Here is a 27227-nt window from a genome sequence, read left to right as displayed (position 1 = left end):
AAACGCGAGGCTCGCGCGGACTTCCGCTATGTTTCGCCTCCAGATTTTCGTTGGCCCGTCTGCGACGCGAGTCAATAGCGAACGAATAAATCGAAGACCAAGAGCTGATATCGTGCCTCGCAATAAAAGTCAAGCTTTACCATTTGAAATTGTAGAAAAAAAGTCAGGCTTTTCTTTTTTTTTTTCTCTTAAACGCAACAGAATCTAAGAACGACCTGTGAGAATTAATCTTAAAAAACTTTTCGCGATCATTTTTAGATCACGTCGCGATCAGTTGCGTTTCTGCGGCGCGAAACGCTTCGAGCGAATCGAATCATCTTCGATTGGCAGCACTTCGTCGAAGTCGTGAAATTCACGAACCTCCGTCAGACGTGAGAGTTACGCATTGATTATCTCGGTACAAACTGTGACGCCGTTTGCTTCCTCCGTTCGAGTTTCCTCGTCGAGTATGTCTAGCAATTATCCGATCGATCTCCTCGCTTCGGATCAAGTTTAATTTATCGTTAATAACAATGGACGATTGGCTAAACGCGCGTTAATTAGATCGTGAAGAGGTATCGTACCCGAAGCAGGCAGACGTGAGACGCGAACGAATTCTCAGGCGAACTCTTGGACGCGTCGAGCAGAAAGGGGAGTAGTAGAATTATACACGAATTGGAAATTTGTACGCTTCCGAAAAGAGAATACGCGGGTCGCTTCGAAGACGATCTGAACCGATCGTTCCGTTTCGTTGAATGAAAACGGCGGTTGAGTCCACGATGGTGTCGCACGGTGGCCGCTTCCGTTCTACGCCTCGGATGACCTCTACGCCTTCGCTTGAAGAATTTCCACGGTGACGTTCTCCAGCACCGTTTCCGTCATGCTGCTGGGCTGATTCGGCAGGGATTTGTTCGACTTCGAGGACGTGGCCGACGCGTTCCCGCTGCTCCCGCGGCTCCCGCGACGCGATCCTGTTCGTGACCCTGGCGACAGAGATTTTCTTGCTAAAGTATCGCGTGCTTTGCCGCGGCCGCATGCCTTTTGCATGACACGAAAAGCCGGGGACAAAGTTTTGAAGCATGAAGAGCCGCACCGAGCAAAACGGGGATCGTACGTTAGGCTGTTCGATCGGAGCGGATCCTTCGTTGCGCTCGTGTAAAAAGGAACATGTACGGCGGCGGTCGTGTATTCGTGAGAGGCTGAGAAGAGAGAGCCTTTACGAGGCACAAAATTCTTACGAGGGTGATTGTAAAGTTTGGTTTTAAACTGGAAATGTTCCTCTTGCCAATTGTTTAATTATATTTTATGTTCGATACGTGAATACACAGATATTTATACCTCACAACCGCCGCTGTGTGCACGCGCATGCAATCGTCTAATGCTAAAAGTGCTCGAGAACTCGAACTGTAAAGGTGTTTGAAGTGAAACTCGTCGATCGATCTTCACCGGCGATGGATCCTCGAGGACGGGAATGGCACCGCGGAGGAGCTTTCGCGCGTTCGCAGGGCCAAAACGCCCCGGCAGACGAAACTTTCGCTAACCATTTCCAGTGAAGTCGATCGATAAACTATCTTACCGTGTAACCGAGACGCATTTCTCGAATGCGATCTGGTATCTTGTACAACTACTTCAGAACTCCGTGCGATAATGGAAATGCACGCGTATGCTATCATCGATTCTCGTCTTGGTTCGCAAGTAAAGGTGTATCACAGTATATTCGCTATCTCGATTGCCACTACGCGGAGGAAATAAAAAAATTTCTCGCCCGATCCATAGAAATCTCTCTCGACTTTTTGTAGCAGTCGAAATTCTAGTAATCGAACTATCATTTCATCTTGAAAATTTCGAATAGTAGACCGAATATTTTTTCTTATTCCCTCCCAATTTGATCTACCGTTTCATTGGACGTTACTTTAACACGCCGTTACTATCGGATAATTGATTGTACGTATAGACTATGGTACTGGTATCGAACGCGATTTCTACGGTAGAATCATCGTTCATACGCAAGCAACGATCTTTTACTGTAGCAAGCAACTATAGTTGTGATCCTCGAGAACGCTAGACAGAGGAGACTCAGACTTTCTATTAATTATAATTCTGTAGAGTAAAACTCACACACTTCTAGGCTCGAAGTTCTGACGTATCCGAAAGAGGGTAAGTAACCATATAATATAAAAGGGCTATGTACAAAAATACACATACATATACGCTACCAGACACCGTAAATTATGTATATTATATAGTATATATAAGAAAAAGATAATAAAAGGTACTCGTAAGAAATACGAAACTTACCCTCTTCGAAGGACGCGTCAATTTGAAAAGTTTTTTACAATAGAGCACCTCATAGGTCCACAGTACATGATAATCAAGAACAACGGTCACAGACGGGATCATTAAACAGACTACTGCTATAGATGGTCGACTGCAAAGAGAGTCAAATCCATTAAAAAAGTGGGACATGATTTATGGCGAGTTAAAGATGCATCGTTCTGCCGTGACACTTTTAAGGATAGTTTCACACATATCGTTCCTAGCGATTGTCAACGTTCTCAAACCGTTTAACCCCTTGACTTCACGCGAATTAAAAAAAAAAAAATACATCAAAAGCTATTATAATTTTTCTCTCAATATTTCTCGTTCGATCGCTCGACGAATGTCCCGTGTAATCGTTTATCGGCTAGCCAAAGGGTTATCGATAAGCTACGATTCACACTTCTCCTCTTTCATTCATCAATGTTCACCTTCGAGTTTCACTTACGAGTTTTGATGCAATTCACTTAACAACTGTCCCATGATTACACGAAATCGAAACGTAGAGTTTCTTTAAACTATCCGTTACCGTAATATATAATTACACATGTATGTATATATATACATATATATATGTACGATTCTACGTTTTTATTGTCGTGATACTCTGGTTGTTTATAAAAACGATGCATCCAAATTGTGACGCATCGATCTCGATGCACCCTCGAATTCAAAGTAACCAACAGATAATCTACCCTCTTGGCAGGCAATTGTGCATGCGAAAAATTCTGAAGGATTCTGAGCTTAATAGAAGGATTCTAAAGTAAAGAGTAGAATAGGCAAGAGTAGGTAATCACCTACTTTATGTATATATACTCGTGTCTATATTATACATATATGGGATGTTCTACGGAAATCGATATTATACTGGAAGATATTTATTTTTGGCGTTAACTGAGTAGCTCGAGGAACCCCTGTGATTGCTATTCCGTAGTTGGGAACAGACGACAGTCCCGCCAAGCTTTCCAAAATGATGAGAAAATCGCGCAACGCGAATTATTTGATATGAAAAAACAAAAGCGTAATCACAATGTAGCAAAAGAGGGAGGAAACTTTCTTGACGAACTCGATGAATATTTGAACAGGAAAACAATGGTTGTTTCTCTAGTACTCTTATACACCTGACGTGGTCGTTGCATTTTTTAACGCAAAAAGTTTGTTCGCGAATTAGAAACGAGATGCACGGTAAATAACGGGCTCTACACACGTCGCTGTCGAACAGATGTGTTTACCTTGAATAATTCACGCAACACACGGTACCTATGACAAACGCACGAGCTATAGCCACAGACACGACCGTGTTTGACAGACAATTACTAGGCAAACGGGGAAAAGGGAACATCCACCCAGTTTTTTAACCTGCGATTCCATATATTTGAAACTATATCGTCGAGTAAACGAAGGATAGAAAAGAAAGAAAGGCGTTCCGTATATTATTCTTTTCCCGTTGTTCGTCGAGGCGTCTCGATTTCCATCGAACACCCGATATAAACTGCCGCGCGAAATGATCGCTTGCTTCGTTTCAACGGGACACTGTATAACAAGTTGCTTGCTTAGTAAGTGAATGAATAAAAACCCGTACGGCTCACTCTGTGCTGTGAGTGCTGAGAGTGTTTCGCACCTTGCGAGGCGTTCGGCGAGTGGGCGCGCAGGGAGGCCATCGAGGGTTGCCTCGAAGGGACCCGCACGCTCGCCCTCGAACCGCGTCTCTCCTGCGGGTGCAGGAGCTTGTTCTCCCTCAGCAACGACACGTTCATCAGACGAGCGTTTGGCGTGTTGAAGATGGTGCGGTTCTCGCGCCAACGAGCCCTGGAACACAGATTCAGAAAGATTTGCGTGTAACCATCGGTTGGAAAAATGGAAAAAACGGAGCTATCTCTGAATTGAAATCGTCTAAAGATGGACTTGGCTTGGTGTCGCCAAATCAATTTGCGACTACCGAACTTGGGGCGGAGAAACATCTGAACAGCATAAATAAAACATGCACTTGTCATTGTAATTTCGTCCGAATTTTGCCCATGGCCGACGATGGTGTGAAAAATACATAAAACATTTAATTTGCATTAAGTATGCGACGTCAAGGATCCATTTCCAGAACGCGACTCCGCGGGTGAAGTGGGTCATAAAGTTTCGTTACGAGAATTGGCGATGTCACCGTGCAAGATATGCAAATGGATGGCTTACTTGCTGAAAAGCCTAAGGACGACACAGATGATGATGAACATGAGGGCCATACCCACGAGAACAGTGATCATCGTCGGGTCGATATACTGAAGATTGGGCTCGTCTTTCTGTTCGGCTGAAAAAAAAAACATTTCATCCCCTTATCCACTGATTTTACACGTGATAAACCGAAGGTTACAAAGCTGTAAATCAATGAAATAGAAGAACCGAAGCTATACTATAGTTTCATTCGCGTTATTTACGTTACTAGATACAAATCAATTTTTTCTGCCTGCTAAAAAGCTAAAAAGCAACGACCATCGAATCCTCCCTTACAGGATAATTAATTACTTTCTCACAGGCCTATATAATCCGTCGTACAATATAAATCGCGACAAAGGCTCGAAAATACCGAAGAAGCGATGCTTTTAACTTCTGGTCTTGCAGGAAACGCGCAGTTCGCTCACCAAAAATTAAACCAGCGTGATTTATTCGATCGTGGCCGAGAGTGGCTGACAAATTGCGGAACTGGGCGCGTTTATTTAGGCCGGAATTCCATTAAAAACGGAACTGCTGTTATTACAGTTGCGACGAATGGTGTCTCATTAAGAGAAAGAGACAAAAAAAGAAAGGGCGCGCAGAAATTCGCAGCAGAACAGTGACCGTTTTCGTGTCCTTACCGACGCACACAATCGTCCCATCAGGTTGGGTGAACGGGACCTTCTCGAAGATGCAAATGCAGCGGCCATCCCTGCACTCCGTCTGTCTCACCTTCACCTCGCATTGCTCGTTGAAGAAGCACGACTCGTTCACGTTCACCGCTGAAAACAGAAACCATTAACGGCAGGTTCGCCCTTTTCGTCGAAAAAGCTACCATTTCCCCGTGAAAGGGTGGAATTATCCGAGGCTTCGTGCTCGTTTCGCGTTTATTACGTTAGTCGCGAGGTTGAAAGGGATGAGTAGCTGACGAAGGACGATGGATATTAATTGTACTCTGTAGAATATTTTACTCAAAACGAATTAAAACTACGCAAGAATAATTCTAACAACTTAACTGAAAAGCCGCTGGTCTGAACTGTTAAGTATATAGGGCAAGGAGATTTTCATCGTTGCTATGCTGGCACGAACACTTTGACATTTAAATCCTCATTATCATCTTAAATTTGCAAGGAAAGGAAAGTGCTTATTAAAGCTATTGATTTCACGGTCGCAGTCTGTCTTTGTAAGTTCTATTTCAGCCTTATTCGTATTCAACGATGCATCAGGTGCTCAGTTTAGACTTCAATCCACTCCTCCGAATGAGACTCGAAGCCGGAGCATTTTATCCTAGTTTTTCTCCCGATGGCTATACACAATTGAGAGTATTAACTTGTAAATTAGCAAGAACTAAACCGATCTCATTCCTTTCCTTCTTCAGTTCTCTTCCAATTCGCAGATAGGCTACTAGATGTTTCTGGATTATGGTGAATATGTATACAACTATTGTCTCGTATTATCTCAAAGCATTGTCGATACGTCAGTCAATAATTATCGTGCAATTGTCTCACGCATCGATACAACAATATCCATTCCACTATCTACCATTGTAACATCGCTCAGTACTGACAGACAGAACGCGTACGAAGTTTGGTAATTGTCGCTTATCAGCGTAAGAAGGAATTATTCCCTCCGCTGAGAATTTGTGGATGACAAGTGTATGTAACTGGAGGTTAATGTGGCAAATCCGAACTGCTGATTATGCGCCGCACTGCCCTCGATACATCGACCACAGGCTCGCAATTATATAGGAGAGTGGCTAAACGATGATCCAACCCTTAATCCCGATATACTAATCCTCGTATGCCGGTTCATAATTTTATAAATTGTCCATAACAAAATTACACGGTGATAATGTGTCGATAATACGAACGAAATTCGAAATTGATGCGGCAGGCATTCGAGGGCAGTAGTAATTGCGATAAGTTCCGCAGGGGAATTCAATTAAAGTCGGCGTCTAACGTAATCTCGGCCAGTGGATTCCCGCTTCCAATTCCTCACGACGCTCACCAACACCCGAGGAACAATAAAAGCACGAAGCCTCGTTTGGATTCCGCGGATGAAAGCCATAAGCAACCACCCCCAGACATTCATGCCATACCGATCGTAAAACTGGGTTTACTAAAGGGAAAGGTTCCGTTCCCAACGACGTGACCCGACTGAAACGATATCTCGTTCCGTTTCTGCATTTTACGAGACATCGTCGTCCTCCACTTCCGTTATAATCACGGCTATTGTCGTCTGTTATTCCGTTTTCAACGGTACCTCGTTGCTACCGAGCGAGCACGGTCGCATACGAAACGTCCAGACGCCGGGCACGCTTGAAAATATACTAACTTACGGTATCCACATTTATCGATATGATTCGTTGCCTCGAACTCCTCCTTGCACGTGCATTTCTTCTTCTTTGGCTCGCAATAGGAGCCATCGAAGCCGCAGTCGCGATCCTCCGTGCAGTCGTCGCCGTATTTCTTCGTACCCCTGTCAGTTAAGTCTGTAACAGAACGCGAATACGAAGGATCATTGGCATTGGGTACACTGAACTATTCCAACGTGTTAAGAAGACAAAAGCTGATGAAATTTGCGCGATGGACGTTTCTTAGACAATTAGAAAATGACGCTGGAAAGCCGGACGAATAAAAATGAAGCGATTCAACGATAAAGTGGAACTTGCTATATTTTCGTATGAATTTGAACGCGACGAAGCGATCGGGTATAGAATTTCGATTCATAAATCGTTTTCGAACCCAACGACGGATACGGAACCCGTAAGCGAGCCGTAATTCAACCGTGCGCTCTAAGCAAATATATCATCCGCAATGTTCCCAACCCCCCTATCGGTTATCCGTATGACGAAGCGTTTTGCTCTGGTTTTCGTGATTGCACCGCATGTCCCAGCATGTATTTACATTTTACCATTCCATTCGTTAATATTTGCACTGGCCCGCGAAGTTAATAACGCTGCAACTGCCTACGTGACGATCTATTAATTAGGAACGAATGCGCTCGAAGGGGTTCAGTCCTCGACTCCAAATTATCCATCTGTATCCACTATATTCAACAAACACGTTGAACATTGTGTAACTTCGAACGATTAGAGATTGTTGTATGTATGATCTACAAAATTCATTTAAAAAAATTTATATTACTTTCTAACTTGGAACTAACGAGAGTCTGTAGTCATAGCGACGAGGTAAATTGGAATTAAACACTGCTGGTGGGCGTAAATTAATCTGAGAATAAATTGACACACGGGGGTTAATTAAAATTTTCATCCTCCTCTAAATTAAATTATACACGTAAAGTCTCTTACGCGCAACAGTAACCTTCGATTCGAAACGTGTTCGCGTGTGTACGTAAACCCGAATTCATGGAAACGCGATAAGTTCGCGAGGTATGTTTTCGTTTCAGCGGTTTGGCCAGATAATGTCATTGTGCTCTAAGATTTGTTTCTCATTTTCATTTTAGTCTTCCGCGGACCGTAGCACGTGGCGGACGGCGTTCCTGCTTCGTGTGTCCCGCCGTGTAGTGGTTACGTCCTCCACGCAGCTTCCGGAGTCCGTAGTTTCGCAACCAGCTTCATCACTGCGCTGTTAGTGGTAAGTACGATACCTAATGCAATTTTAATCAATATCGAATACGCTGCCGTGCTCTCAAAAGCGTGAAGCACAAGTTCCATGGATACGCAATTAGGTGGTTTGTTAGGAAAATTGTATTTGCATACATCAAAATGATATTACGCAAACGTGTACGATTTAAGATTCAAATAGAAATGACACGATACTCCGTGCTTCTTCGCAAGGACATTCCAAAAAAATAATTATCCAACATTTCGTATATTCAACATCGTGGTGAGAAAGTCAACTCCATTGACGATCGGTCAATCGAGATTGAAGAAACGCAGAGAGGAATCTGAAGAACCGCGGCGATCTGTGTGACTTGGCCTCTCGTCGGTGCGATTAACGTTTTTTCAAGTATCCTCGTCGAGGTTAAACGGACCGTCGAGGTCGTAAAGAATTCGTGGGCGCGGGCCTATGCCGCGAAGACGACGACGCTCGCCGGCGGCGTAGTCGCGGAGGCGATCCTTTTTCTTTTTTCTGTCAGCCAAAGAGACCAAGCTTGATTACTGCATTGTCGTGGCATAATGGCGCTCTCCGTTCGGGGAGAATCGTATTCACAGACATACGCGGAGAACGATGGTTCGGGGGAGGATCCACGAACACTTTGCAATCGTGCACGATGAAATGAACCGTAAAAATAACGCACTCGTTCGACTCGATTTAACAAAATGTTTGACGGAATTCGAGAGTTCTCCTTTTTACTGACATTTTATTTCCTGCATGCGTTTCGGAACTTTCGAGCATTAAGTTGAAACATTCAAATAAATCGCAGACGGTAGAACGAAATCCAGCGTTGAGTAAAATTTGGGAAAAAGTATTGTATGTACTCTAATTCACGATTTTGCTGTGAACGCGATACTTTTCAAACAAAAAGTCAAAGATCTCGCTGCTAGGAAGCTTTAAACGAAAGATTACTCTCATTGTACGTGTAGATGTGTGTACATTTTGTCCGAACATGTGATATTTCTTTTGTGGAGGAAGAATCTGCCATATTTCCGTGATAGAGATGAAATCCACGAGCGTGTACAGTGAAAAGAGGATTTTATCTAGGGTTTAGGATACCGAACAATATTCTACCTCCATAGGGGGTGGTTATATTGTACGGTGGCACAGAGGTGTAGAAGTCTGCATACCTGGCAGGAAACCTAATAAGCTCGAAGAGAGATTGCTTGACTCTGAGATAGACGCATTTAGGAAGAATATCCTGGCTTAATATCATCGTGTCCTGAAAGAATATCCCCCAAATTTTCCAGCAATCTGTCTCAATTCGGGATTTCATCTTCGATATGACCAGAGAACACTTTTTTTCTCTATTTTACTTTTTCAATCATCACTTTTAGAATCAGTATCCTAGTAAAACAAACGTTATTTTCATCTCCACACGAGAAATTGACGGGTGCCTCGATTCAAATGGGAAATAGGTTTCTGTCAGATTATTTTTTAGCTGGTAACAGTTTCAGATCCGTTCGATTTCCTTTGAAAAGGAAAAGGTATTCAACTTTACGGTCTGTGGACGCAGAATTCGTACTTTTTGTTCAATTTCCGTTCGTACGTTCTGTTTCCCGTGGATTTTTCTGCGTCGCGGCATAGAATTCATTGTGACGCGGCCTATTTTTTCAAACTGATTAACAAAGGCTCGCCCGGCAAAGAATCAATCGGGGAGCTTCTCTGTGCGAAACGTATTCGTGTCAGAAAGGGGGTAGTATAGGGAACAGTGTACTCGGACGAGTCGATGATGTAGAATCGGGTGAACGTGAAGCTTGAATACGAAACGGGGGAACGGAGCCGGTCACGACACTATTAGTATCTCGTAGATATCTCGAACAACGAGAAAGGTGCGTGCAAACTGCCTTCGTGATATCGTCGCGACGCCGCGACGGCGCCGTCCTCAATGATAAACGATAACATCCCGCTGGGATATGCTGGCAATATCTCCCGTAATTAATTCGATGGCTAGCACAATGTTAACCCCGCTGACCACGGTGTAATTTTATCACTTAAATCTGCTCGCATTGTCGAGTGGGTTTTCGTCGAGCAATCGATGAAAGCGAAGTGGTAACCCTCGGTGAAAGGGTGGATGGTACGCTCCGAGACGTACTATTTAGAAGTACTCCAAAGTATCGCGAAATTGTAAAAGAGATCTACACATACTGGAGGTTACATCTGGGGGAAATGTCATGGGTTGAGGGGTTGTAAATTCAATAGCAATTTCATTGTACGAGATCAAATTAGCAGATAACATTGTGGACCGTGTCTTTGATAACATCCATCTAAATAATGGATCAATGTTTTAACGTCGCGTTGATAGGATGTCCCATTCGGTTTTATCGTTTTCATTGATCTGCTTTACGAAAACCGTCCTTTGGAAAATGTTCTCGATAAATCACCGAGGAAAAATTCCAAACCATTACGTGGCCATGTATTCTCAGAAAAATAACTATAAGCCACAGAAATATGCGCACACATGCATATGGATCGTGTGATTTTCTGAATCACTTTCGTAATACGATCAGCTTAGCTTATACCAAAGTACGCCTAAGCTCTGAGCTATTCTACTGCCGCGAACATCCAAGATTTAATGGAATTCGGAGCAAAGTGTCTGACAGGATTGTTGAATCGAACGAGCGAACAGGTCGTGAATTTCAAATAATTTAAACGTCAAAAAACGTGCATTCCTTTCATTATTATTATCCTTGCGTGCTTTATAATTACTCCTATAGAATTTCTACTTTACTTCTTAAAATAAATTCACATAGATTAAAATTTAATTGGAAATTAGGAACAGCTATCGAAATTACTATCGGCACGACTATTTAACTTTCTAATTATGCAAGAATTACTCCCGGGATGGATTTCTGCCGGTTCAAGAGCAAAACCAGGACGTTCTCGGCATAATTCTTGGATACGACTCGACTTTTCGTAGTCGACCTCTTTCGTTACGGATACAGGAAGACCTGACCCGTAACCACCCGAGATATCCCCGGACTCTGGCTGGTCTGCACTTTTCATTCATTCCACTGAGCGAAATAAGACCGGCTCTCTATTACGGTGAAGTAGAATGAGGCAGGCTAAGGGCGGACGGTATTCTACTCGCCCAGTCTGTTTGCGGTCCATGAGCTGTACCTCGGAAGATGATCAACTGCGACGTCTCTGTCGTTCTTTTGTTCGCTGTCTGAAATCTTTTAACAGTTTGTCTACATAGAACAAATCTGCATTGTTCTATGTAGTTTAATTCCACAGTACATCTATTAAAGAAAGAAATTTAAGCAATCTATCGATTTACTTCTTATTTTGAGGCGAGATTGCACGAAGTTGTACATGAGAATTATCTTTTCTCCCTTACGACGAATGGAAAAATCATCTTTCGCTTTCTCTACAAAGATGTGTTCCTCATCGAAGCAAAAACTTGACAGTAATTATTGCAACTATACGCAAAGCAGTTTCAATGCTGAAGATCGCACACCCCATGAAGGAAACTTTGATCGAGCGTAACACTTTCGATCTTTCACCCCTGGATGGAAAATTAGAAAACCGAAAAGAAGTATGCAAGTCCAACATAGATATAATTCCCCTCTCTAGAGGAACTTGACGCCGGTAGCGAACGTGGCTTGCAATTTCCGCTTTGGAACGACTACATAAAGCGGCGCCGGCTAGAGCGTGCATACTCGAGCCTCAAAGAAACTGGCTATTCGCGCATAATTGCGTGGTCAGTTAACGATCTGTCCTCCTTGGCACGACCTGAAAAAAAAGAAAATAGGGAGGAAAGAGAGGAAAAGAAAGGTGGCGAGCGGCGGAAAGGTGGCCGCGCTCCCGAGAACCGCTCGCCCGGTGACTATCAGGAAAAATGGCGACTCTTGGGTCAATCTACGCCTCGAAAGTGGGTCACTTTGCAGTGGCACACTGCCAACGCTCTCACGTGCGAGCCGTCCCACGCCTGCTGCAGTCTGAAGCTGGCAACCACCTTCGAGCAGGGCCGGCACAACAAGAAGATAAGTCAGGTGGTTGTTCGACCGATCGAATCTCGTAGATTTCGCCCCTATCACGGGGGTTGTGGTGGTTCAGACGATGCGAGGAACAATAACCATCCGTTTCTGTGCAAATTCGTAATTTCATCAGCACGAATGCAGGTGGAGGGGAAATGTTATGGGAGAATGTAGACTTTAGGGATAAAAGTCTGAGTTTAATTAGTAGTGGGAATCTGGGAAGGGGTGGAAAGCAGTAATGATATCGCTATTTTATATATTTCTTCTTTTAATAAATATTACATTTATTTTTTGGTAGTAAAGGAGTTAATTTAGAAGGTTGAATTAAGAACAGGGAAACTCGCGTACAGAGAAGCTTCGATATTCTCGTCCGAGAAAATATACACTTTGCAGAAAGTGTATTTGCGCGGTGAAAACTATTCAAAGGGAAACCTTGCTCCGTTCCTCGCGTTTTATTCAATTTTTTCCCATTTCAGCACGTCGTACACTTTAAATCGATGATGTAGGTCCGTGAAACGAAGAAGATTGCGTTTCGTATCAGGTTTTTCCAGGCACTGTTGCGTCTTCGAACTAATTTTTGCTTTCGTTCGAGTAATCCCTCATAGAATTTGCAACGATGTTTAATTTTACGAAAACATAGGTCTGATGTGACGTAAGAGTTTAGAATTTTTCTCTGAAGGACAGTAATACGCGTCGAGGGAACTCGTTACGTTGTGATCTTTTCCCCTTTGAAATACGTACACATATACCTCGGTAGAGATATAATTTATGCTACCTCGGGGAGAAGAATATTCTAGCATCAGAAAAGATCATCAAACACTTAATGTTTGAACGTTTGCACATTCTAGTGCAATAAATTCGCGATCAGATAATAGAATAGAAAAATCATACATCCCCTGAGGAAACTCGTTTAATTATAACAAGGGGAGGAAACGCTAATTATCGAACGTGATATGGTAATAGTGCCTAGTAAGTTGGGGGATGTATGTGACTATAATTTATGAACGAATCAAATTTTTAAAATGTCTCGCTACTTGCGTTATGCGTAGCCGTGTCGTCTCGAAGAGATCTTTGCCTTAGAATCGGTTCCGTTTCTTCGTCCTCGTCATCAATTGCCTGACAGTCGGACTCAGTTTCGTCATCGGACTCACTCTCGTCGTCAAACTCATTTTCACTGTCACTAAAATCACTACTCTCGGAGGAATTTTCTGGTGAACCTTTACCCACGCCAACGTCCTCGCTCGCTGAAACCATAGCTACGACCTATATCTGAAGTTGAACTGCATCTCGTTGAGATAGCACAGAAATACTGACTTGAAAAGTTTGTAGAAGTTCAACCATTCGTTAGATTAAAAGGCGTTGAGCGATGCGAACAATTTATAAATATAGAACAGAAGATAAGTGACGCATTGCATCGAAATGGCAGCATTGTATCAGTACGACGCGCGGACTTTGGTTACTGCATGGTATCGACAAGTTTCATTTCCAAATGAACATCGACTCTGCATTAAACCCACATAAAAAGTTAACTATCTCGCCAGCTGAACAGTTTCTTTATTTATCGCATTAAAATTCAACCACGACGATGTTACAAAGTCGCACCGACATCCCTCGTCAAGCGTCTCCCAACGACTGTACCAGTTCCGCAGGACTCTTTTAACGTACGAGAACAGATTGAACAATTTTATCCCACCGCCATTGTTCCCGATATGTCAGCGATAAGGGTTAATTAACCAGGGACACAGATAAAGATCCTCGTTAATCCCTTGGCTCGTTAAGTCGGCCCAGGCGTGCCACTCTCCTTGTTTTTTTCACGAGCGCACAGGGCATGGAAGGCGTCGCGGCCGACAGGCCTGGCTTCCATGAAGATCGATTTCCCCGACGGTTTAGCCCCGATCAAACGCGAAACTGGCGCACACGGCCAGTTGCTGGGGCGACTGACTGTGTGAAAAGTCGCATAATAACGGTAATGGCAAAAAGTGCAGCCGGCGTTTACTGTTGTTGCGTGAAGGATGATGGCCATCGACTCGCCGCGGTCACGCCATCGGCAGAGGGAGAGAACCCCTTCTTCCGTGGTGACGCGCTCTTTCACCTCGAATATGTTCAACCTCCCCATTCGCGCATCCATTTCTTCCACTCTTTCGTCTCCTCGTTTCTCGCCCTCATCTTTTCGTTTTCCTTTTGCTCGCAAAGGAAGGCAAACTCGCCGCGTTTTCACGATTTATAACTCGAGAAAAGTTTCGCGTAGATCGCTGCTGTTTCGTCGGAGCGGAAGTGAATCGTACGATTGCGAGCGCTGTCGATAGCTTCTTTCTTTTCTACTTCCGTTGCTTGAGAAGTTCCTTTTCACGCGCATCGATGCAACATTCGCGATCGTCGATTCTCTTTTCTGGCTAGAGAAAGATAGACGACAAGTACCCTGTTCGATTTTAATAGAATCTTTTTATCTGCTCCCTTAAATTGCTTAACCGTTGCAACGATTTTACGAACGTCTACAAGCATGTCCTGGATTGCGATTTTAAATGAAGACAACTACCTTTAAACGATCGGAGAAGCACTGGGTGGTAATGGAGACAAGTTTACGAAGTTTGCCAAGAGATTCCCTCTAACGAGCTCGCGGATAATCTTACAAGCCATGTAGTATTCGATTACTTCTAATGGAGTTCCGTTAGATAGATCTTCGACCTCTGACATTACAAGCTAATCTAATCTAATTGGCACGATCAACGTAAAGATCACCAATCATGAATCCAATTAACGACTAAGACGCGTTTACCCGATAGACGCGAGAAAGAATGTCGTTCAGAATCGTATGTAGCTGCAACTTGTAAACATTCGCGTCACACCCGCGATCTATACTCTTTTGCTAATCAATAGACTCGCGGCAAGGATCGTGCGCGACAGACAACTCGCGCGGGGGGAATTAATCAACGGTATCGTGTGCCCGCCGCGCGTTGCGAAACTTCTTTCACGGTTGATAAATGACCCTTATCGTCCAGATATCCGTTTCCAGATTTATTGGCTGCCTAAACATCGCATTAGCCACGGTGGCCGTGGCGAATCTCACGCAACAGATAGCTGCGTCGCGGGCAGGTGCCACACGCTCATCCCCCGTGGTTTCATCCCGCGCGATTCACCCTTCGCCCGCGCAAATTGAAATTCGATATCGGACTTAATAATTCGCGGTCGGTTCGTCCGGCTGAGACGGGTCTTTCGAACGGGATTATTTCGAGTCTGGGACAATAATTAATGGTTCGACAGCGGTGCTGTAAGGGTCGTGACGGTCGAGAAAAGTTTGCCTCGCTCTTTTGAGGGCTGATTTTTTTTTAGATATTATTTTAGTCGTAAAGAGCGGACTATTCGAACGTTACGCGGTAAACGAACCGTAAGTCTGAATTATATTTTCAATCGCGAGACTGATTTTTATGAAAGCAATTATTCTCCATCGGAAGGTTCTCGTCCGATATTTTCGAGAATTTTTCTGACGTTTTCCCAATAATTTCGTTCGAGAAGGGAACGAGCTTAAATCGAACCCGTTGTCTTCGCCAGACTTACCAGAGAATTACTACGCTGCTAAATTTTTTTATATATTTTCCTGCTTGACCCACATCCGCGGATTAAGATCTCCGCAGTTATACACCATCGGTTTACTGAGAAAACAGACACGAGAAACAGACGCGTGTTCCCCGAGATCGAAGTGTTTTTCAAATAAATTGTCGCGTATTCCTCCCTTCCGCGGCGTATTTAAAGTGTGGAACGCTGGCCTGACATCGAATAGGAACTGCAAACATTTGTCTTAACCTAGGCACTGTCGCTGTACGTACATCGAGCTTCCTTTGCTTAACAAATATTTTCCGAGTTATAAAAAGTAGGAGAAAAGAGTTAAACTAAAAATTGTACGACGTATCTATGTCCTGCCCAACGTAAACCAGGATACAGTGATACAGGATTTAGATTTGCTGTCTATGAATTTCTTTTAATAATTATGCAGCGGAGAATCGGTAATCGCGTGTCTCCTATCGAAACAGCGCACCCTCCTTTGACTACGATTTGAATATTTCAGCCAGCTCATCGAGCAGCATCGACGCTATAAATTATGAATGTCATTATTCTGGCAGACGCCACCTCCGCGAGAGGACACCTCGTGAATAATTCGTTCACGCTCGAATTTTTCAGCTGCTGCGACGAGAAACTTCGCAGTTCTTCTTCCCTTTCTTTTTCCCTGCTCTTTAAAAATGACCCCGCGTGGCTACGAATATTTCTTTAGACGCCACGTCGGAGAGCGAAGTGGACGATAATGATGCTTTCAGAGCCTAAACACTGCACTCGATGACGCTTAATTTTGTTAGAAACAAGCGTGTCGTTCGCGGAAAGAATTAGAAATTCTTCTAGCTGAAAGAGACTCTTTTTTTTTTATTGAAAAGTAATTTTATATTGCCCTCGGTAACACAGCTGATGGATCTTTAATAATACCTGATGACTTTAGTGGGAACTAATTTTAGTTCGGTGCTCCTTTTAGCGTAAAACACACACCTATACGTCTACGTCCTCCGTTTTAATTTTGCTCGTAACTTCCATAGCTTGGAGCTGGTTTCCATCCATGTAATTGGATACAGCGTAGAATCTTCGTTGATTTCGATTAAATTTTTTAATTTCTTTCACAACCCAGTCGAAATTAAACATCTTCCATTCGTCTCAAAGTTGCAAGGCTTTGAATAAAAAAATATATGAAAGCTTGTTTACGATCCGAAAAATGTTTTGGAAGTCTGACATAATCATCTTACATCCGTGATATATAGAGAGAAATACTAGCGGCGTCTCGATGTGCAAATCGATTGCAAAATCTCGCAGGTACCAGCCAGAGAAAGGAGTAGAAGGTATGCGAGCCGCTTTCGAAAGAAGTTCGATATTTTCAAGCTAGACGCGAGAAAGTACGATGAAACACCAGATATGAAGTAACCGCTGTTGCATGAATTTTTAATACGCTTTGTTAATGTCCCCTGCACTTCTACACCAACTTAAAGCTTAGAAATTAGAAAAAAAACGAGATTAATTTAAACAGCATGGCAAGGTAATCTTATTTCTTGTCGTTCGTATTCATCACTGATCACGCTCTCGAAGTAATGTATTACATAATATTAAGTAACATATTATGCAACTGAATGCGTGTATTAAATCAAGTTACGTGAGTCAATTACGCGATGCTTTCATGAACAATGATTTTTCCCTCGGAATTCTTGGTATTGTCATCCATTACGAATAATTAAATTGCACTTTGTCATAGTAGATCGTGATCTAACATTAGGGATATTTGTTAGTTCGATCTTGCGCGCCCTCTTAAAAATGTCTTATCATACACAATTAAAATGTCATCTCGTCATATGTTGTGATTTAACGTTCGAACTGTTTGCTTTCGCAATGAAACGTTTAATCGGCGCGAGGCATCGTGGAATTGCGGCACGATATCAAATTTGCATGCACTCGGAACGATCGTCTCGGATCGATCAGAGACGCCGGAAAGAATCTGCAGTTCGACCTTAATGTATTCACGAGCGCGTTAAATCCGACTCTCGCCGACGTAATACGATCGAAGATGAAAATGGATCGTACCGTACGATACAATTAACCAGAAAATTGTTTGCACCCCCGGCTTGTTCCCTGAAACGTGTTCATTCGGGTCAAAGTAGTCTCATAAACGTTTCTATAGCTAATTTTATTTTCGTCCCAACATATTTTACAGCTTACGTAACACTGCAGCAAGCAGCATAGTAATTTAAAGTTTAAATGGAATAATTACAGTTAATATAAATTCGATCGTTAAATAGAAAGCTCAAATCAAGAGCACAGAGAGACGGAAGATATTTAAAATAGAAAAAAAATAGCGATAAATCGAAGTTGGTCGCGAAAGCCTCGAAACTTTGTTCATCTACGAGGACGGTTATCAACGAGTGGAAACGACGGAACTTGAACGTTATTCGGTAAGCCGTGCAGCCATCGTTGTTTGTTATCACGTCGAACTCGGAACTAGTTCAAGTCTAACACAAGCCGCAGCGAACGTAGCCGTGGCTCGCGACTTTGAGCGGAAAGCTAACTGCACGTGAGTCCGCAGTGCAGACTGCAGTGTCTTTTACGTCTCCGCTTCCCCGAGCGTTCACCTCGCAACCCGGTCGAGTCTAACGAGTAGCAAACAGAAGGCTGCGTACGAAATAAAGAGGTAGAGATGGAGGCGATTTGCTCAAATGAAATATGCAACTGCGAGAAGAAAACGGGAAGGAACCTGGGAAAAAAGAGAGTCGAAGAGATATCAACTGTTTAGGGTAGCTCGATGCGGCAAGAAAACATATCTGACGATGACGTTCAGAGCTCTAGGATTTCTCGTCGAAATCCGCATCAGACAAGGAAATGAAAGTTGGAATCCTTGACCTTCTCTTCTTAATTTAGAGATGCTCGTGTAAAGAACAAAAGAAGCAATCTGTCGCGTGCACACACGTGTATCGATGGCAAAAATCCATAAACCAGTGACGAGACGTGACGGAATCCCATACGTCCGCGCTCGAAAATCCAGGTTCCATTATCCTGCACCACCGTTCAAAATCGTTTCTCTCGAAAATTGAGACATCATACGCAATTTCCTGCGAATGGTAGGCAAACGGTAATGGCCTGTTAAAATTTCTCATCGGGTTAGCGAGAAAAATCGCGGTTGAAACGTACGCGACAAATGGCGACCGCGGTAAGCCGCGTCCGTGCAAAGTGTTTTTAATCGAGGACCCGCGATATTTAGCGCTCGTTTTGTCCGCGCGATAGGCAGAGGCAGAGTCTGTACTATCCGCCTAGAGGCGCAAGATCTCGGGCGGCTGTATTTTAAAACGTGTAGCCGCCCCAGGGCGTGTTCTAATTACGCCGTACCGCTTGATAAAACGAGTGGCTGCAACACATGTAATTCACCGGGGGGAGGGCGAAGAGGTATCCCGTCGTAATTAAGTGCCACGACCTGTTTGTCGTCCAGGTTCCTTGCCCCAAAATAAATCTCTTGTAATCGCGAGGGCCAGAAGCGATGCTCGGTGAAAACAAAAGGGGCTAAACCTCCTCCGCCTGGAGGCGCGAAAGGCCAAGATGTTCGAGGATCGATGATACGGTCTCGACGTTGCGGTCTTTGATATAACGGACGAGCAGTTGTAAGCGGCACTCGATTCACGGCACGGAAGTGGCGTTAATTCGAGCATTTTCGAAGTCGATTCGATTCGAGAACATTATTCGTCTCTCGTTGCCGTTTAACCAGAGCTTCGTTCGCCAGCTCGTCAACCACTTGCGCTTGACTATTAACAGCTCAACGAGGAAAACGATTCGTTTTACTTCTGCCTATCCGTTATTTATTAGAAAAACGAGGTACATTCTGGACGATAACTTTAGCTACTGGACCAAGTGGAAAGTGCATGATCGTGCCATGTTTAAGATTAATTGAATTAGACTGAGGTCGGTTGTATAAACTATGAGGACGTAGGAAATGAGACGAAAGCGTAACGACGAGTTGCGTTTATTCCTTAATAAAGAAGCGTATAAATTGTGTTATATCGTAATAAGGAGACGTTCAGTAACTCACTCGAAGAAGCTGAGCGTAACTGTTCTATAAATGATCGCGTCACGTAGCTTCCAAGTGGTCAATAACGCGAGAAAAATTCAGGCCATCAACTACGATGGAGATACACATTTGGCTGCGGCAGCTTCCATGCTATTCGTGGTTTACAATCATACAGTTTTATGGCGAGCAACCGAGCTCGTGAAAAACGTACGCGTTTCCACGTACTTCAACTTCAACTGGAGAACCAATTTTATAATCCGACACGAACGTCGAGTTCACCCCCGACGATTACGTTACACGATCCATTCGGTTAGGACTAATTCGTTTAAAAGGGGACACATCCAGCCTCGCTTCGTCGGTACACCGCAGGGAGAAAATAATCCGGTGAATTTAGCACGCGTAGATTTTCCTGGCGAGGCAACAAGAAAAATTCAAACGAACGCGGACTTATTGACCTTTTTCCTCCACGGTGCACCGAGTATCATGGAAAAACGAAAACGAAAGAGTTCGTATTCACTGATACCAGAAATACGTCGCGATTCGAAGATCGATAATCCAGGCGACGCAAAAAGGGGACTTGTGGAACGCGTGCAAACCTCTCGTCTCGCGTAAATCAATGATTTAACCAGCTGGCCGCGTTGGCTCGCGTAAAATCTGGAATAAAAATCGAGGCTGGTATAAACTTTGTCTAATTAAAAGTTTATTATCTCGCCTGGAGGAAACTGCTTGAAATTTAATAAGTTTCCATGGGACACCCGTGATTTTCAAACACGCATTTCCAGTCGCAAAATTCGAGAAGTTTTCTAATTTTACGAGAATCCGGGGCTCGAACGAGGGGCTCGCAATTAGCATTTTCGAGCTTATGATTATCCCTGTGTTTGGTGATACTGTTAATCGCGACCAGGTAGGAAAGCACTTCGAGCAGCTTTCGCCGCGTTTACATCCATCGAATTACGCAAACGCTATGTTCGTTGGATAAAACGCAGGCTGGAAATATTACCATTTTGATGAAAGTAACTTCTACGCGAGGGTGGCTCAAATGTAGATTAAAGAAACGAGTTCATTGCGATAAGATTATTATCAACTAGCCGAAGAAGTAACTTCGCGAATTGTTTCTACCTTTCAACTACACTACCCCTTCACTGTGAAATGCACTCCAGTCTCTCGAAACGAAACATACTTTAATCGCAACGTAATTTTCACGGAACAACTTACGAGTGTAAGCAAAGGAAAGAAAGGTACTACTTAAGGAGCATTAAATCTCTTAACTCTTTCTTATTAGAAAAAAAGCTGCTCCTCCACTTAAAGTGTTTACTTTAATCATCGTTAGAAACCGTATACTGACGTTCAGACCCGATAATTAAGAGGACCAAATCAAGCGAAAGCCTACTCTCAACCGCCAATAAAGAAGGCAGACTGTCACCTGAGAATAAAAGCGATAAAAGCTACGGAAGTTAATCAAGAAAAGTAAATCTCTTCCTGAGCAACCCCTAAGCGGGTCATTAATTAAAACGGGTCGAAACGCAGAGGCGCGACACGTACGCGGCACGTTTCGTTATCATTTTTTCAGGATCGCGTCCGGTTCGATAGGGAATATCGAGCAGCATGGGTGACACACACAGCCGGTTGGCCGCAATTGCGATGCACAAAGCCAAGGGTTGAGTCATCTAATTGTTCGTCGGACGCATCCGCAAGGAACTACTCGCGTGAAACTAGCGCTGAACTGCGCCGTAGAAATTCAAGGGTGCCAGCGTCGTGATAGTTGACGATATAATATCATTTTGTATCGATTAGCAGCCTGGGGAGCCGACAATTCTTACCAAGGTAATCCTTGCACGCACGGGTGTCACGAAAGTCGCTCCCTGTGCGCGTTTGAACGTATTTGCACTGGTTTGTTGGTGCTTGTGCGGGTTTCTGTATGTTTACTTGTATTTGTATGTACAATCGGTTGCAAAAGTTCGCGTACAACCCCTTGAAAACGTTAACACCCCAAAAAGGATAAGGGTTTACCCGTTTATTCTTTCACATTTCATAAAATGTTTAAAACCCCAGTTTTTTTTTAAGTTACTTGAAATTTGAAAAGCGTATCTGTTTGCACAGACTTTTGCGAGTGACTGTATGTTCGTTTAAGTTCGACCGTGTGTTAAACGGCGCATATCTGCGGCGACGTCGCGTATCTGTTCGAGCTTAGTGCGGAACATTCGTAGGGTGCCTAAATGCCTCGCGCGATTAAAATCGAAAATCTATTCGACTGGCCCGTACAGGGGCGAGGGTGCTTGTTACGATTGAATATATTTAGCGAGGACCAGGCTCGCGTTAAATGCCTCCACGGTTAATTGTGCCACGGCACGGCCAGCTGCTCTGTTTCGTTTAATTACCCGATTGCGCCACGTTGTCAACGTGGAACGCGGGTGAAATGATCGGCCAAGCGTAGAGGGTTGCGCTGTTTGCGGTCTGCGAAGGGGTGAGTCCCACGTCGGTTTCGCGGTGATCTTGTCCCTAGTCATCCAGAGTCAACTTTTCTCGTCCGTTGCTAATAGTCTGTCGATATTTATGCGAGCTTGTTCTACATTTTCACGAACATAGAAACGTGTTTCTATTAATATTGTATATGATTTAAACATTTCGCGTAAATTTCGTTGTTTCGTGGAAAATATTCGAATGTTTAACCGTGGAAAATATAAAAATATAAAGTGCATGCATAATTAAGAAGATAAATCATTTGATAACGAAAACGAAATCTAAAAGAGAGAACGTGTGAATATTTTAGTTATCGTACTGGCAATAGCGTTTCATGAACCAGTTTCATTAACTCAAATAAACGATGGTATCTACCTGAAAGTATTCGCCTGGGACGATTGTGTATTTTTCAAAACCCATTCTAATCGTCGTGGACGAAGGATTTTTTATCATTCCGAAAGGGGAGGGAATATTTCATCTGATTACGTTATGTAGGACACCGATCGTACGACAGTACGTGCTTAACGTTGATGAGACTTTTTTCACAGGCCGATAAAATTCTAGCTTTAAATAGTTCGCATCGCCCGACCGCTGGAATGCTTCATAAAGGCTGATATTGAATATTTATTCACAACCTGATGCTCGCGCGTCGATAGCCGAGCAAAACCGGCAAAATGCGAGCTTGTTTAGGGTTTGTCGAGGGCTCGTTTGGCATGTGGCCACCCTTAAGTGCGAGAACACGATACCGGTAGATACAGGTGAGAGGATTTCTTGCCAGTCCGCGCGAGCTAAGCGACAAAATTTTTCTTACAACTCACGAAACGTTCTCGTTAAAAGAGAAAAATTCGGTTATACTGTGCATTTTATCGCGACGTTGCGGCGTTATACTTTTAATCAGCTTTGGCAACATTCCACAAATGAATAACCAAATGCACGCCCGCGCCACGCGGATTAAAGTGGCGCGTGACGTTCGAAGCGAACGAATTCATAATTAAATCAAAATTTAATTAAGCGACTCCTTCGTTACCGTCTGATAACACCGGACGAGGACGAGTAAAACCGAACGCTTTATTGCTACGTCGACTGCGAGCCAGTCCTTGTGCAATTTGCAAATGTACCGCGGCCGGACTCTGCAGAAAACCATGTGCATCGGTAACGACCGCCAGAACCGGCACAATACAGCCGAATAGTACACGAGAACCATATTTTGATTGGAAATGTATTTGGAGCGACGTTATCGAGCCGATCGGATCTCGAGCCATGAAACCCCACGGAAACTGTTGACCTTTTTGCATTTTATTAGAAGGGGGAAAAAAAAGAAATACGTGGGAAAAAAGACAGAGCGTAAAAATTTACATCGCGTTATTGCGCATTGCAGAATAACCGGGGAAGCTTGTTTCCCCGTACTGGAACGCTTTTCCGTATAATCAATATCGAGGAAAGCCAATGAGCCGTAACTCGTTGTATTTCTCCTCGTCCCTGTTAAATTAAAATCAATTTGCATTCGTTATTATTTCCCCTGGAATTGGTCCATTGTTCGTCGATCGCTTGATTGTTTGATTGTAACGCTTCAATCTCTCCTGAGAACGTTCGAGAGCAGCTTCATGATCGATAGAAATCGACCATTAAGGGAAAACGAGCTGGATACAATGGTTTTACGAAGTCAAGGTGTTAGTCGTTCGTGGATCGATCTAGCTGAACTTGTTGGGAGATTAAGATGTTATACCCTCGTTCAGATTGGTCAAGTTGCGTGAATTCAAGAGCCGTTCGATTTAAATACCTTGACTTCAAGTCTATGCTCTTTCTATTCCTCATATTGTGCGTACTTTGAATTAGAGTATGCAGAAAAGGAATGCACAGAGTATCAATGATTGTATTGTTATTGTACGTTGATAAAAAATATGATTGATATGTGCGATACAAGGGAAAAATAGAGAGGATATGGAAAAGGGGATGAATAAACGACGGGGTAATAAATTCGAGAGGATGAAGAATTATTAAAAAAAAAAAAAAAAGCAACGTCGGGATGGCCGGAAACGAGCATAGTAAATTTCCGATTAAAACGGGCCAGCAGTATCTGTAACAGCGGCTGGAGATTAAGAGATTAACGCCGGATCGACGAATCCTGAAGGAATTCAAGGCAATTCGGTTGGACTTTAACGATTGAATAGAGGGGGCTTGGGTTTATTCGTTCAGGAAATAAGGACGCAAACGAGTGCAGAAGGCGAAGAGGGGAAATAAACCGGGCCTCTTCAGCTGGCGATTGAACTTTCGAGCCTGCGAAGGCATTGGGCTCGTTTCGCGATGTCTTAATAAATTCCGTCGATCGATGGCGTCTCCCGCAACGGGGAAATGCGCGAGTTCGACTAAGAATTTTAATTACGAAGACAGGAAAGAATCGCGTTCATTCATTTCCCGTTAACAAACCTTCTCTAAAGAGGGTTATTCAGGGAAAAAGAGAAGATAAGAAACCATTTTTGGTAGATTTCGCGATAATGCCACTATTTCGTACCTCTTCGGATTTAAGTGCTACCATTAGTAAGTAAAATACGCTTGGCGATATTAGTCCTTAAGAACTGACCTTGATTCAACGTTCCATCCCTCCCCATTTGTCATTTTCGATATTAAATTAGAATCATTTTTATCGTGAACGATAAAATTGATTTCCCCTCCGGTCGTCACATTTTTCGCACGTTTCGAGCCCCTCTGACGCGTGTCGTTACATTCTCCCAGTGGCTGTTATTTCGGATACTACCACGCGGATTTCGTAGAGATTACTGAATCGTCGAATACAATTTTAGAGGAGGGAAAATGTACGTGGATCAGTTGTAAATAAATAGCCCTGTTCGAACGTGCGAAAGGCTTATTGTATATCCGTTGAGCGTACGTGTTCCGCTGCCCCGGCGAGGGGGCTTAGAGCGAAGGGTGGGAGTATCTTGACATGAATCAGCACATAGTCCCTCGTTGTCGATGCTGGAAAAATATTTGCTCGAATATCGAGCTAGAGTAAAAAACGCGAGCAGGATATGAGCAGAATGTGATCAATGACACGGGCTGATCTGCCTGTGCATTCGGAGAAAGTCCGTAAATGGGTTCCGTTAATTCTGGGGCATAAAAGACGAAAAAAAAAACATTCTGCAGTTCGTTGCCTCGCGAAATTATTGCATTGCATAACGCGTAAAGATGGTTGAATAATCATTAAAATACGATATAGCATGCATCATCATATGTGTTGTACACTCTTCCACGATTTCATCATTCGACAAAGATCGAAGACCATCCACAACTCGTCATCCCGGGTATTTTCTCTAAACTTCACCATAAAATGGAGCAAAGAATATCCATAACATCCAGCAGAGAACAGAATAGAGAGCGATCAAGTCTCTACGCTCTAGCGCTCATAAAATGAAGCAGAGCAACGAAAAATGGAACACGAAGGTCTCTCGCTGGATTCTCGTAAAACCCCTGTGAGTCCCAAAGTCGCAACGCGAGTCCTCGCAAAGGGTAGCCAGGAGTAAAACGTAATGCGCGTTAGCAAAGAGAGAAAAACTCACCCTCCAGCGTGGTGAGCTCCGGTGGTTCGGACATGCCGAGCACCAAGCGGTCCTGCACGATCCAGCAGGATACGAGGAGGACGCAGGCGATCCTGGCCGCATAGCCAGGCATCCTCGAGGCGGACACGATGGACGTGGATGACGGCAGGGACGCCGTCGCGGCGACGGCGTCGGTGGCGTGCATCTTCACGACTGGCCCTGGACACGCGGCCTCTTCTCGCGCACCGTTCTCTGCTCTGTCGCTGCTCACCCCTAATACGTGGTACGCATACGTGGCACGCACCGCGGAGCACCTGCACGCAGGTCAAGCCTGCCGTACCTACTTCCGGTATCACATATCCGTGCGATCGGCCCGCGTGATCGATACCACGCGCATATCTCCGCCGCGGTTCCACCGGGCGCCGTTCCACGCAGACAGTGTACCAAACGAGGGTGAGATCTGATCAAAGAAATTAGCCAGACGGTGATCAGTGCCCCGTCCCTTTTCACCCTGCGTCGCAACCTACTGCTGTCGCGAGTCGAGCAGTAGGAGAGCAAGGTCCGTGGACACTATGGACAACCGTTTTACCGCAACCACCACTACCACCACCACCACCACCACCCCCCCTTCACCGTTTGAACGACAGGTTCATGGGAACTTTATCGACACATTGCTCCTTGCTCAGTTCTCGACCGAAACTTCTTTCTCCCTCCTCTGCCTTCTATTCTTTCTTATCTGCGTGTATCGGTTCCGCGAGACGTTTCGATTGTCCAATCAGAGAGAAACGAGCGATTTCTCGAGCGCGGACGAGACTCTATTGTTTCTCACTGGTTGAAAGAAAAGAAAAGAAAAAAAAAACAGACGCAGGGCTACGCGACCGTTCATGGAACGAAACGGGGAAACGATCGTCGTCCTCGCACGGAGCCGTGTGCACGGTCGTTCGCGATGTGGAACCAGCAAACAACGACCGTGTAGCTCGAGGGGTGGCCGCGACGCCAGGGCGCCGGCGTCCTGCGCAATGGCACGCGAGTATTCTCACCAGCACGCTTCGAAGGGGCGCAGTGCCTCTGTCAGTCATTACTCGCGAAACAGCCAGCCCGTGTCTATGTGTTCTCTGCGGAGCAACGTAAATATGCATGATCCTAGGCGAGGAACACGTCGTCGACCAGGCGAAACGAGCGTGGGGGTGGTTGTCGAGGAAATTTCGAACAGACTCGAAGAAGCACATGACTAACGCTATACGAGTGGTTGCGTCACTCGTACTTTCTGACCGGATTTTTTAGCGTTTCATTTGCACAATATCGTGAACAGTAGATGCTGCATCTGATTAATGAACTGTAGGTACAGTGGTTTATGCACGGCTCTTGCAGCCATTTGTAATATCTGTCTGGCATGCTGTATTACTTTATCGCGGCATAAATAGCATACACAAGTAATAGAGATGCAATGTAGAATTTAAAAAATTCGACTTTTTTAATCCTCCAATAATGGAACCCTTAAATCCTCCTCGTCAACCGTGGAACTGAAAGTAAAAAAGTAACCCTGAACTAATGGAAA

At 44.1% G+C, this 27227-nt stretch overlaps 1 protein-coding gene across 3 annotated transcripts; it reads right to left on the bottom strand.

Moving 5' to 3' along the window:
• Positions 1-463: 463 nt before the first annotated feature.
• Jus (EB domain-containing julius seizure protein) lies at positions 464-26631 on the bottom strand. 3 transcript variants are annotated; one of them, XR_013103093.1, is made up of 7 exons: positions 25691-26628; positions 6836-6988; positions 5139-5279; positions 4480-4594; positions 3917-4104; positions 2278-2407; positions 828-962 (listed from the first exon to the last, which is right to left on the bottom strand). XR_013103093.1 is itself a non-coding variant. In XM_076910232.1 (6 exons), exons 1-6 carry the CDS (start codon positions 25872-25874, stop codon positions 805-807), a joined length of 978 nt encoding a protein of 325 aa, XP_076766347.1. In that variant the 5' UTR covers positions 25875-26631; the 3' UTR covers positions 464-804. The 3 variants fall into 3 exon arrangements, 2 of the variants coding, with proteins under 2 accessions (XP_076766347.1, XP_076766348.1); XM_076910232.1 differs by lacking the exon at positions 2278-2407 and having other exon boundaries at positions 464-962; positions 3878-4104; positions 25691-26631; XM_076910233.1 differs by lacking the exon at positions 2278-2407 and having other exon boundaries at positions 464-962.
• Positions 26632-27227: the final 596 nt, after the last annotated feature.

The sequence above is a fragment of the Xylocopa sonorina genome, chromosome 2 (genome assembly GCF_050948175.1).
Source record: "Xylocopa sonorina isolate GNS202 chromosome 2, iyXylSono1_principal, whole genome shotgun sequence".
In the NCBI taxonomy this organism is placed as follows: Eukaryota; Metazoa; Arthropoda; class Insecta; order Hymenoptera; family Apidae; genus Xylocopa; species Xylocopa sonorina.
The sequence above is the reverse complement of the archived record's forward strand: the minus strand, read 5'-3'. Positions and strand labels throughout refer to the sequence as shown.

What these genes read in the sequence shown, in the direction of transcription:
- Jus (XM_076910232.1), bottom strand. Translation starts at nt 25,874, where the DNA reads ATGCACGCCACCGACGCCGTCGCCGCGACGGCGTCCCTGCCGTCATCC. An exon ending in TATCGATAAATGTGGATACC is followed by an intron (nt 5,280 to 6,835) that starts GTAAGTTAGTAT and finishes TTCTGTTTTCAG; the next exon opens with CGGTGAACGTGAACGAGTCG. An exon ending in GTCCTTAGGCTTTTCAGCAA is followed by an intron (nt 4,105 to 4,479) that starts GTAAGCCATCCA and finishes TCTGTGTTCCAG; the next exon opens with GGCTCGTTGGCGCGAGAACC.